Source organism: Toxotes jaculatrix, chromosome 24 (assembly GCF_017976425.1).
Source record: "Toxotes jaculatrix isolate fToxJac2 chromosome 24, fToxJac2.pri, whole genome shotgun sequence".
NCBI lineage: Eukaryota > Metazoa > Chordata > Actinopteri > Toxotidae > Toxotes > Toxotes jaculatrix.
This window is the reverse complement of record NC_054417.1, coordinates 3,239,088-3,251,319: the sequence shown is the minus strand read 5'-3', so window position 1 is coordinate 3,251,319 and position 12,232 is coordinate 3,239,088. Positions and strand designations below refer to the sequence as shown.

At 44.2% G+C, this 12,232-nt stretch overlaps 1 protein-coding gene across 3 annotated transcripts in view; it reads left to right on the top strand.

Annotated features, from left to right (window-relative positions):
* The window catches only part of pard3ba (par-3 family cell polarity regulator beta a), a 123,672-nt gene that overhangs the window by 78,873 nt on the left and 32,567 nt on the right, over window positions 1-12,232 (top strand). For all 3 annotated transcript variants that reach the window (XM_041032693.1, XM_041032694.1, XM_041032692.1), the window contains exons 20-21: window positions 10,273-10,383; window positions 10,736-11,017. In XM_041032693.1, coding sequence (XP_040888627.1) covers window positions 10,273-10,383; window positions 10,736-11,017 — 393 coding nt within the window. The remainder of the gene's footprint in view (window positions 1-10,272; window positions 10,384-10,735; window positions 11,018-12,232) is intronic.

The window sequence follows — 12,232 nt, the reverse complement described above, 5'->3', positions numbered from 1 at the left end:
TTCCCTTATCCTTTCTGTCCTGTTTAACCTCCTTCTTCTGTCTTTTTTTTTGCTTCTTTTCACCTCCTCACTCCATACTTGAGTGTTTCTTTCCTCATTCGTCGCTCTGTCCTTGAATGAACTGTTACATTAGGCTACATTAGACAAAATGAGCTCTCAAGTCCCGCTTGAATTCACACAAGTTCATGATTTTCTACAATTAAGTGTTCTAATACGAGCTCTGCGAGGTCCCACAGACCTGCCAATTAAACAAGCACAGAACACCATTGTGTCTTTGTGAAGTTTCTGTTGTTGGTGCTCTTTTCCGTGCCTGTTCTGACAGGATGGCTATCACTGCCTGGAAAGTAGGAACAGCACAGTTCTTGTTCTGTTTATTCTAAACAAGCAGGGAAAGTAAAAACTATCATTTCCTGTGCATCACAGAATTTCCCAGGGAACACCTGGTAATGGATGTTTAGTATAGCAAATATAAAAGCTTTCATAAAAATCACTGTTGTTGGCTACATGGAGACCTTCAAGTGTTACCGGTTGCGGTTTTAAACATATAAGACCATCAATAACACAAAAAAGAGAAGGGGAAGGAAAGAAGGAAGGATAGGTGCAGACCAGTGTTTGAACGGGCCCTGGCTGTCAGCAGTGCTGGTAGGCATACCAAAATCCCTCTGACATGTTTGTGTGGGCGTCTTAGCAGTGACTCTAAGCTGTGATGGAGGTAAATTGAAGGTGCATTACCTAATCCCAGCGTTGGTTAATGCACTGCAGGTGGATTCCTTTGATCCACCATCTCATCTGGCATTTAAGGGCTGTTAGCAGCACTGCTATGGAGTGGAGTCTTCAAGAGAGTATTTTATTAATGTTAGTATTCTCTTTTCGTAAAATATGCACAAGGCCATACATTTTGCCCAGAGGACACACCTATCTCTTGTGGATAAGCGTCTCTCTCTCTCTCTCTCTCTCTCTCTCTCTCTCTCTTCATCTCTATTCATCTCTTTATCTTTCCATAAATAATGAATGCAAAACCACAAATCACTTTCTTTGCCACTCTTGACATCTATGGAACGCACTGCCGTTGCTTACTAATCAGAGCTGCCTTAAACACATGTTTGCAGAGTATGTTCTTCCACTTGTGCGTTTAAAACCTGCCATCAGGCAGAGGTAGAAATGATTGAAATGGAGACAGCGATCATGTAAATCCCACCGAGGGTTAATATCACCTCTCTCATCCGCTGTTGGTTTTACCCTGCAATTATAGGAGCCTAGAATTATTATTTGTATGTGCATGTGTGTGAATATATATACATTAAATGCTCATAGGTCTCTGCATATGTTTTGCTCGCACTTTATTAGTCAGTCCTTGTGATTTTAGGCCATTATGGTTTGTCAAGCTTATCTATCATTACAATTCCTAATGCAGCTGTCCTCCTCAACGTCCCAGAATGTACCGTAACATTAAAATGCAAAGAGAGAATCACCCTTCATAAAGAGAGAGGAGTCTTAAAATGACGGCTTTTTCTTTTCATAATTCAGATTCGTGCACAATTTGCTCCCTGTAAGACGCCTGCTGCCCTAAATATAAAAAGCTGCCAAGTATTTTTGCCGTTGTTGAAAATGAGCTTTTGCACAGCAGAAGCAGCTTCCTGTACTCGCTATTGAGGCGCAATTCTAATTTACAACTTTGCCATGGAGGCAAACAGACACGAACGCTATCACCGTCGGCAGCTGCCGGAAAAACAAATTAACTTTTTTCCTCCGTTTCTACCCTCCATTCAGCGCGATGGGCAGCTTTCCTGAAATGATGTGTGGGTATATTGGTGTTGATGTGAGCTGTCAGTCAAATATCAGAGGGATGGGGAATTGACAGTGGAGATGATGAGGAAATCCTCATGCATATATATCAGCTGATAAAGGGGCAGTCACAACAATCCTCTGCCTTCCGTTCCCGACCCTCCTTCCCTCTCTGTTTCTGTCGTTCCCGTTCTCTACATCGCTTATTCCTTCCCCTTGAAATCCCCTCTTCTCTTCTCACACGAAAGGCTTTTATGTCTGTTGTCTTTCATGCCCTGGCTACACCTGCCTCCCTTCCTCTTCTTCAGCCATTTGGCTCCGAGCTCTCTCTCATTTACAGCTCTGGTGTTCTGCAGGGAGGGGAGGGGTGAGGCAGGGATGCCGACTCATTCCTCTGCAGCTTGAAGAAGCTCCAGCAGAGCAGTTGAAGAATTAATTACTTTATTCATCGGCTTCTAAACAACTTGTTTACCTCCTCCTTCCACAGTTTCCCAGGAAGCACAAACTCTGCACAGTCTGTAATGTTCTTTAGACTTTTGCCAGAAGTAATTGTACTAAAGTAACGGTCAATATTTTTTCAAATGGCAGAGATTTCATTTAGGAATGAAAGTTCATTTTTATTTCTACCGGTAACATCTGTGACTCATCCAGCTGAGGAACACGATACCCACATTTGTATGGTGAATTATTACCCATGAGGTAATTATCAAATGAGACCGTGGGCTGAGACTTCCATTTGTGTTGATCAGTTTCACGATCCATCAGGTCCTATCGAGTTATGACATTTGAATTGACCCTGAGGGACGGACGGTTTGAAGTGCAGACACATTCATATCGGCCAGACAGCTCAGCGGCATTTCAGCAGCGGACTGCCCATCACTCACAGGCCAATTAAAGGTATTCATGTGGCCACAGGAAACAGACACGACCAATTAGCATTTGATCTTAACATACTCATGCGCACACATATGCTCATAGTGCAGGGCGCCAGGAAGCGATTACACCTCCAATGGCGGTTATGTCCTATCCAGTCATCTTCATGCCATAAGTGATGGATGGACTTCCTCTGTCATTTAAGGTCTGCTAATGACACACACATGCATGAACGCACACACACTCCTTCTCTCTGCTCGTGTCTTTCCTTGCCCCCTCACGTATCTCCGGCTAAAACACACACACAGAGCGTGACCCCGTGCTTTCCAGACGGAGAAGGTTAAGTGTTTCTTGTCTGAGGATGTGTGGAGGGCTTGAGGAGCCAAGAGTCTAACCTTTCCCAGTCTGCCAGTGGCTCTCATCTGGAGCCATGGCGACCTGGCCTTTTCTCCAGCCTCCAGCTGGGAAAATGCATGAAGAATTTTTGAAAAAGCGTCAGAGCTGACAGGTAGCCTTCAGCACTAAATATTCCAATACTTGGAATGGATCAGGGAATCAAAACAACAGTGTCTCATATGCCTCCCCTGGGTGCAATGCTTTCAGTTCATCAGTGTTTAAAGCACGGGTGTATTGAAGAGAGAGTGGAAGGGTCAGCAGTTACCACCTGGCTGCTGTGTTTTGGTCTGTATTTACTGTGCGTACATAGAGAGAGACAGCGTGCATGTGTAGCACCTTCCGCTGTGGCAGGGTGTGAGAATGAGGCGTGTAGCCCTGCAGTCTCATTAAATATTAATGGCTTCCCTGACAGAAGTGGGAAGGGAAGAGAAAAGACGAGACAAACTGCCCGTGGTGACAGATTTTGTGTGGAGTTGCTGAAATATGCCACATATCAGAATGCAAACAATTAAAGGGAAGCCCATATTTCACCAGGTGGCCTCTGGTCGACGCAGCAACTCTTTCTCCATTTCTTCTGCCTCTCCCTCCTCTTCTCCCTCACTAGTTTGCCTCCCTGCTTCATTCTCGCTTTTCTTTCCCTCCTGTCCTTCTTCTTTTTACTCACTTATTACTTCCATTCCTTGATCTCAATCATCCTCTGTTTCTCTTTCTATTCTTCCTTTCCTCCCTCTACCTTCCCTTTTACTCCTCCTCCTCCCCTTCTTCCTTGTTCTCCCTTCTATCACCCAGCCTTCCTCCCTCTCCTTACCTCTCCCTTGTCTCTTCTCCCTGCCTCCCTCTCTCTTCATCTCTTTTCCTTCCTTTCCCTGTTAATGTTGCCTCCTCGTTTCCTCCCTTCCCTGCATCACTCTATCTTTTGTCTGACTGAGGTATCAGTGCCCGAGGGACTGGCCAGGCGTGGATTAAGACGAGCTTTCCATGTCTGCTTTGTCCTCCCCTGAGAACTACCTGCTATGCATTCATACCTGTCCGTCTGCCTCCATCTTCTCTCCTCCAGGTGTTAAATTAAAGTCATTTACAGAAAGAAATTAAAATGCTTCAGCCGTTATATATTTGTAGCAGGGTTGTTGTTGTTGTTGTTGTTGACTACACAGGTCGACTCTTGCATGAAAATCTTTCTCATGCTTTTTCTGGGAAATTGAGTTAACATACACTGAAGAATTAGATATCAAAATAAGAAGCAGTGGATGAATCCACCACTTGCTTCCTCCTCCCTACATTATTAATATGCTCTAAGTGAAGCAGTTTTAACTGCGATTAGCTTTGGGTGGATCTTTCTTAGCTGCGGTTTTATCTTGTACACACTCTCCCTCTTTTTTTAGTCCTGTCACTGCTAATATCGGCCGTTAATGGAAGCTGATTTGAGCTGATTTGAGCCAGATTGCTGGTATGCAGCGCAGGGCATATGCAGAGGAAGTCAGATAAATAGATTTAATTAGACCCGGTGGGGAAAACTCAGGGCCTCCTGGCTGTTTTCATTATCGAACAGAGGTGGGGCTTTCTGCACAAAAAGAAAGGAAGGCCAGGATTGGTTGCTGTTGTTGTCAGTCAAAACCAGCTTTCAGTGGCCCGGTGTGACCTTGTGTTGTTGGATGCCAGTCCACTTGTAGCCTGATCCTCATTTCCACCAGGAAACCAGACCAATTTTAAAGAGCTGTTGTTGTCTATTTTTTGCTGTGAATGTTATTCTGTCTATTTCAAGCCTGAAATATTTTCCGAGTAGTCTCACCGTGAAGCAGCGTCGTGTTGCCGGAACAGGAGAAGGAGGCGCCGTGTTACATCACAACCCTTTATAGTGTTAATCTCTCTCTCTCGTTCAGTGTCTCCCATTTCTCTCTCAGTCTGCTCCTCGGTTTGTTTCTCTTTCACCCTCTTTCTATCTCTATCTCTCTCTTTTCTCTCTTTCCTGCAAACTCCACCAGGATATGTGCGCTCCTCCACAAATACATACACAGCAATCTAATTACTACGATAACATTTCTGCTTGGCTGATTAACTGTTCTCTCTGTGCCTCTGAACGCAGCAGCATTGCATCTATATATTCCTAAGCTCCTTATTCCTCCCCAGCCGAGCTGCACTTTCACAGGAGCTTTGGCTCACCCATCCATCCTTCTTCTTTCCTCTCTCTTTTTCTTTCCCTCTTACTTCTCGGGTTGTTTCTTATTCTTAGTGTCTCTCCTTCAGTCTCTAAGGCTGATGGGATATTTAGCCGCTCTCACTTTTTCTTGCTTGCTCATTTAATTCCTTTTTTCTTACCTACTCATTCTTTTTCTGCCTCTTTCTTGCTTTCTTCTTTCTTTCACCCACTCTGCTTCCTTTTTACCTCTCTGTCTCTCTCTCCCATTCATTCTAAAAGATAAACAGTATATTTGGCCAGTTCTCTGGCTTCAACAGAGCCATTTGCTACCTTCTTCTTCTTTAGACGATAACAAGTCTGTAGCAAGAAATCTTTTTACTTATTTAATAGTTACTAACGTTTTTAGCGTTATACCATGAGGCCAAGCATGGTTTTACCAGTAAGATATATTTCAGATTTTATCATACATGCTTTTATCTTCTCACACCTCAGCATTCCAGACTTACTTTAGTGATTTTAAAATACTGCTGAATACTTTTCAGGCTTTTCACAGCCTTCGTTTATATATTTCTAAACTTTTAGTTTAGTTTTTTTTTAACCTGTATGTAGCTTAAGATCCTTGGCCAGAGGTTTTCTTTTGGCCCTCAAGGCTTTGGAGTGAGGTTTGCTGAATCATCTTATAAATCTCTTCTAAAATCACATTTTAATAGACAGCTTTCACTTTTTTGTGGGGTGATTTTTTTTCTTTATTTCACCTGCAAATGAGGAATATTACTATTTTCCTTTCTTCTTATCGTATTTGCTTTCTATCTTCCTCACTGCCTTTCTTCCTTCCTCAGTCTTCAGGGTAGACAGGGTGCTAAACCAGCTTCTTTGCAGAGATGAGCCCTTCATGCTCCGTGGTGCCGTTGTGTGTTTCAGTTTGTGTAGAACTTCAGCTCACATGTGTGTGTGCGTGCCTCACCTCAAACTCTGTATGGCAAGGTGTTCACAAGTTTCATCAAGTCTGCGAGTGTGTGAGCTCACACACATACTGTACACATACACACACGTCAATTAAATCCCTGTCCTCGTCCTGAAAACATGACGTCCTCCACACACGCACACACACATCCACCGTGCCAGACAGCCTTCTCACATGCCTCGTTATGCCTGGCGATAACTAGCCACCCACTGACTCCCTGCTCCACCAGATAGGAAAGCTTATTAAGACTGTACACACTCAACTCACACTGCACACTGTCAGAGTTGTTGTCACAAGTGCAGAAAACAAAGCGGCGCTAATGCAGCGAACGGAAGCGAGGAGATGATTTCTTCAAAGATTTATGGAGAAAAGCCCAAAATGACGCTGTTTAGTCTGCAGAGAGGAGATATTTAGTTTTTTTGGCTGCAGATATCTGGCACACTTTGTTTAGACAATTATGTGTAACGGTTAAGTTTGCCTAACGGAGTGAGCTCTGTTGCTCCCTGTGGCCTGCTCCCTCCCTCCTCGCAGGGCTAATTGCACAGGTCAGGTTGGTGACATCACCACCCCGGCTCGCTGTGATCTCCATGTTACATATAGAGCCTCATTAGAGCACGGCTAACTGAGCGCACGCGTGTCACTCCCCCCTCCCTCCCTCTTGCAGTAATGAGAATGACAGTAGCTGTTTTAATCACGGCCATTTCGGTTTCTCACCAGCCTGCTTGCCTGTGCGACTGACTGCTTTTGTCCAGATCAGGGTGTCGATTTTGTAAAGTGCTGTGGTCTTTGTCCATAATGGACGACTCGGGTGTTTCCACAGGAGAATCATGCAAATGACAGAAGAAAGCAGAAGGGGAGAAGTCACTGAGTGTTCAAGAAGTAGACTCAACAAATTTCTTCCTAAGCAGTTTTCAGTATTTTATAATGTGATCCATATAGTGACAAATGTACCAGCAGGAACTCGCTTAAGAAATCAGTTCAAACTGAACACTGTGACGTTGCCTCTTCTCAAGATCCCGAACCCACCGAGGTGACGCAGGGGCAACGGTGAAGGCGACGAGCTAATGATGACAGCGACACACTAATAATGGTTCCCAGTAGCTCTTGTGACAGTGGGGAGTGCATTAAATGGGACACCAGAGCAGCCTGACTCACCCGGACCCCCTACTTCCCCCTAATGAGAGTTTGATGGAGTGGTTGTGTAGGTAGATAATGCTAAGTTAATGAGATGTCCTATTCCATGAGACTGTTTGCGGTTTCCTACAGAGTCACTGATGTATATTGCTGTCTACTTGAGTGTGTGTGTGTGTGTGTGTCTGTTTACCTGTGTTTGTGAGCAATATATTAGTTTCTAAATTACTGTGCATGTGTCTGAATTACTTGTGTTTATAGAGTTGTTTTTGTAGGTGCGTGTGTGTGTTTGTGCATTAACGTACCTCTGCTTGTGCTTGTAGAGTGTAGATCTGTCATTTATGTTTTTTTTATCCAGCAGCAGTCTGGCACTCAACAGGAAATTAACTGTCACATTTCTGAATGAGTGACGGAGCAGAAACTGTCCTAAGAAGAGACAGAATTAATAAACAAAACAAAGAACAGTGAGCAAGTAACAGAAAAAATGGACAAAAGAAAACAGGCGAAGGCAATGAGACATCGTTAACAAACATTTGGTTCACTGCAATGGGAAAAGATGGGACTTTTAGTGATGAAGAAGGGATAAGATAATGGGAGAGTGGGGGATAACCACCTCCCTCATGGCAGGTACATGCCTCTAATTGGGAGTCCCACCCCCATTCCCCATCGCCCCCTCTTTCCCTTTCCTTCCATCACCTCTCAGACAATGCAGTGAGAAAAAGAGGCTTTCCTAATTAATGCAGATATAATGATGGGTCCAGCTGTGGACCTCTGGCCCCTCGGTATGTTGATTAAAGCGCTCTGCATGTGTGTGTGTGTGTGTGTGTGTGTGTGTGTGTGTGTGTGTGTGTGTGTGTGTGTGTGTGTGTGTGTGTGTGTGTGTGTGTGTGTGTGTGTGTGTGTGTGTGTGTGTGTGTGTGTGTGTGTGTGTGGAGGTGGGGTGAGTCTACCAGACAGTTCATCCAGATAAACCTGGGATTTTGGATAATCATATATTTATGTGTAATATAATTATATGTCTATTGATGCATACAAAGATGAATAGTGCTGATATTCCTTTTCCAACAATACTGAATTCTATATGGTTATCACTAAGGTAATTGGTAGTCTGCTTTTTGGCTCCTGCATAATGTGGGAGTGCTTAGAAAATCAAAATAGTTCCAAGAAAAAAAAAAAAGAAAAAAACTCTGCAGAAAAAAAGATGCTGCGGCAGCGCCCACACTGTTTCTGTGGCAAGTGATCTCTAGGAAGTGAGGTGGAAAAACATTACAGCAACAAGGGCTTAGCACCAGTGATATCACCTGAAGACAAAATAAAAATAAAACCAGGATGTTGCAGATGACAGATTTAAACTCCCTGAAATGGCCCAAAAATCATGGGGAAACTGCTCGATGCCAGTTTTGCTTTAAGGTGGAAATTTTACCAGTTCTACACATTGGGATCAGTTTACCAGTCATGGACGGTTCTACTCAACCTGTGAAAACAGTTGAATAATGTAGCATGAAGGAACCAGGTCAAGTCTGAAAAATAACCCCTATAATGTCATCAGGGTCATCTCAGTTTAGGCTGAAGGGCCCTTCATACCCACACAGGTGTTTTCACTTATTGCTGCAGATTAGAGCTCTGCTCAGGGTGAATTCTGAGCTAAGCTGAGAGTTACATGAAGTTCATGCACAAATAAAGTGCAGTGAACCGAGTGTCCAGTCATTAGACTGTTAACTGTATCAAAAGAAGATCATTTGATTACCTTCCTCACAGCAAAACACAAGCAGTGTGAGTGTCTGACCTGCTGTCGGCAACAATAAGTGAAGTGAGTAGATTTGCTAAAAACAACACTAATTGGTTTGCAGGATGGTGCCAGACCAACGTGGCAACCCTGTCCAGGTCTCACTTCAGCTCTGAAGCTGCGTGCTGCTCGTGGCCAGGCCAGCGGGTTACCATTCAGGCCACGTATCTGCCTGTAGCAGTAATGAGAAGTGCCTCGCTGTTAATGAGATAAACACAGACATTAGATTGGCTCAGCAGGAGCTCGAAGGAAAGGAGAGGGCGAGAGGAAAAAGAAGTAGGTTGGCGGGTGAGACGGGGGAGGCGAGAGAGAGAGAGAGAGAGAGAGAGACGCAAGGTTGAGAGAGAAAGGAGATGAGAGAGGGTGGTGGGCATGGTGAGAAAGACGATGTGAAGAAGAGATAGAGGAATATGAAATATTTAGAGAAAAAGACTCGGTTAATTTCTTGAACGTGTGAAGCAGAGCTCCATTATAAGTCGAACAGAGGTGACGAGTGTGTTTTTCCTGTGAAATGAGAGAATAAGAGCTCCACAATGATGGTGATGATGATGATGATGATGGTCGTAATGGCAAAGTTGATAAGAAAAGCATAACACACTGTGGTGTAACAGCTATTTTATTGGACGAAATGTTAAAATATTCATGCTCCATATGCTGCGTGACAACTGTACCACTTTTTCATGTGCCCGTACACACACACACACACTCGCACCATGGATTGTCAGTGCCTGCTGTGACATTATACCCGTGTCTATCATTAAGCAGTCTTTTTCCAGGCACAGCCGCTAATGAACGCACAGGAGTTAGAATGAGTTTGTCTAGCAGTGGGAGAGCAGCCATGTGTGTGTCAACATTTGGAAAACTGACGCAAGGTGGAGTGTGTGTGTAGTGTTTGCATGTTGTGTGAGCTACGGAGCCTCTTTCATCAACTCATGCAAGCTCTGTTGCTCCTGTGAAGTTTGTTGTTTCATCATAAAAGTCTCCAAAAGGATCCTATAAAAGCACATAAAGACTACCTCCAAAATAAAAGTACATTGTGGACTTGCACTGTTGTCTACCTGAAGTTTTAAGATCATTAAAATGCACTGGAAGTTGTTGAGGGTTGAGCTCACACAATCTCAACACACCATCACTTTCCCTTATCACAGAATCCATTAACATTCACCTTGTTGCATCTGTGTCTCTTCTTGTATTGTCCAGGTTTGGCAAGAAGAAAGAAGACAAGAGCAAAGACGCAGCAAAAGCATCCAAAAGTAAACTGGAGGCCCTGAGTGAAGAGGAACTGGACAAGATCCCTGACAGCAGAGATGGGTATGAATCACTGCAGCAGTCTCTGCTGGTTCTTACAGTTAGTTGTGCCAGAAACGGAGAGGAAAGTGCTGAGAGAGCCACAAAGTTCACACCATCATAGAACATCATTTGTCAGTGGAGTGAAGTGTTGTGATTGACACCTTACCTGACAAGTTGTGAATCATCCTGATACAGCAACACGCACCCACCTGGTCCTCCAAAGCAACTGCTTGGTTGTATGTGTAGCACAGTTGTCTATCACACCACAGACTCATAGGTTCCAGACTAAAGAGAGAGGCTGTTTCCAAAATGAAGAACACATGCTTTTGTACCGTACTCACGTTCAGCTGCCTCCTCCTTTTCTGTCTGACAGCTATGATCCTCGTTACAACAACATCCACTCCGGCCACGTCACCCCCGACCCGGCCTCCCTCCCGGACGTGGAAGACGACGACAGTGACCCCAACTACGCCCGCATCAACAACTTCCGCCAGCCACCCTCACCTCAGCCGTTCATTAGTCGCACACCCTCTCCTGCGGTGGCAGTAGCGGGGCCTAACCTGCCTCAGGAGGAGCTGGATGGGCTCTACGCCAAGGTCAACAAGTCCAGGCCCCCACCTGCTCCGCAGAACCAGAATCACACACAAGCAGACAGGTGAGAGAGGACAGGGACAAGGCGTGGTCATTTACTTATTAGGACCAAGCTGATGCATTTGTGCTGGTTCTCTAATACCATTTTTAAATGTGTGTTTCTGGAGTTAAAGACTATTTCCACGTATCTACACTCACAATCTGCCAAACCAGAAAATGCATAAAACATGAACGAATGCTTACACCGTGGTGACACACATGAAGGGTCCAGGAACAGCCTGACAGAAGAAGGTTGCCTCCGCTCAGCCCTTTTTATCATTTGATGTCATGAGAATTTCAAGGCAGCACACACACTTCATGTACGACATCGTTGTCTTGCTGCACAGAGCCACATGTCCTACACTGTTGACCCAGTTTGGATGTGAACACCCTCAAACACCCTTAAAGCTGAGTCATTGTCTAACCTTATAGATGCTGTTGAATTTTAAATCCAGAAGACGTTGCACCTGCAGCCATGTGCAAATAAAGGGAATGATAGAGGTTTTTAAGGGCAACTTAAGGTAGTATGATGAAAAAATGTGCTTGCACTTGAGTAACACTTATTATTTAATGTAATATTGGGGTGTCAGAGCCCCTCCTCATTTTCAGTATAACAAAAGGGTTAATGCTTGCAGTTGAAGTTTAAGGCTTATCAGTGCTGTCATTCCTTCCATATTGTATATTATTACTGCTGAAGTTTTTGAAACCTTAGAGTTTAACTTGCAGACATTTTTGTACTTGAAAGAGGAAAAGGAGAACATCTAGAAAGGATTCTAATGCAGATTTATCATTTCCCGTATGAAATAATACAGGCCACATTAAAACTTCCCTCAACTTAAACTCTGACAGAAATTACTATTGACTTGCAAATCAAAAACTAAGCCCCAGACACCCAATCTAATCCAGAGAAAGAGAGGATACAGGGAGGGAGAGGTTGGACATGGAAAGGAGACAGATGGGAATGGAAAGAAGTGACAGACGGAGGGAGACAGAGAAAAAAGAGAGCTGGAAAAGAGTGTGGAGAAAGAGGGATGAGAGGCAGAGCCAAAATGGAGAGAGGGAAAACGTGTTAGGCTGAGTAAATTCGAAGGAGAAGAAGTGACAGAGGAGAGGATGCAGACAAAAGAGGAGGAGGGATAATTAGCCACAGTCTAGCAGCCTGACAGATCTGTTAGACCACTTTAGCTCTCATCCACTAGTGGTGGGTACTTCATTACCAGCCTGTTTTCTCCCTCTCCTC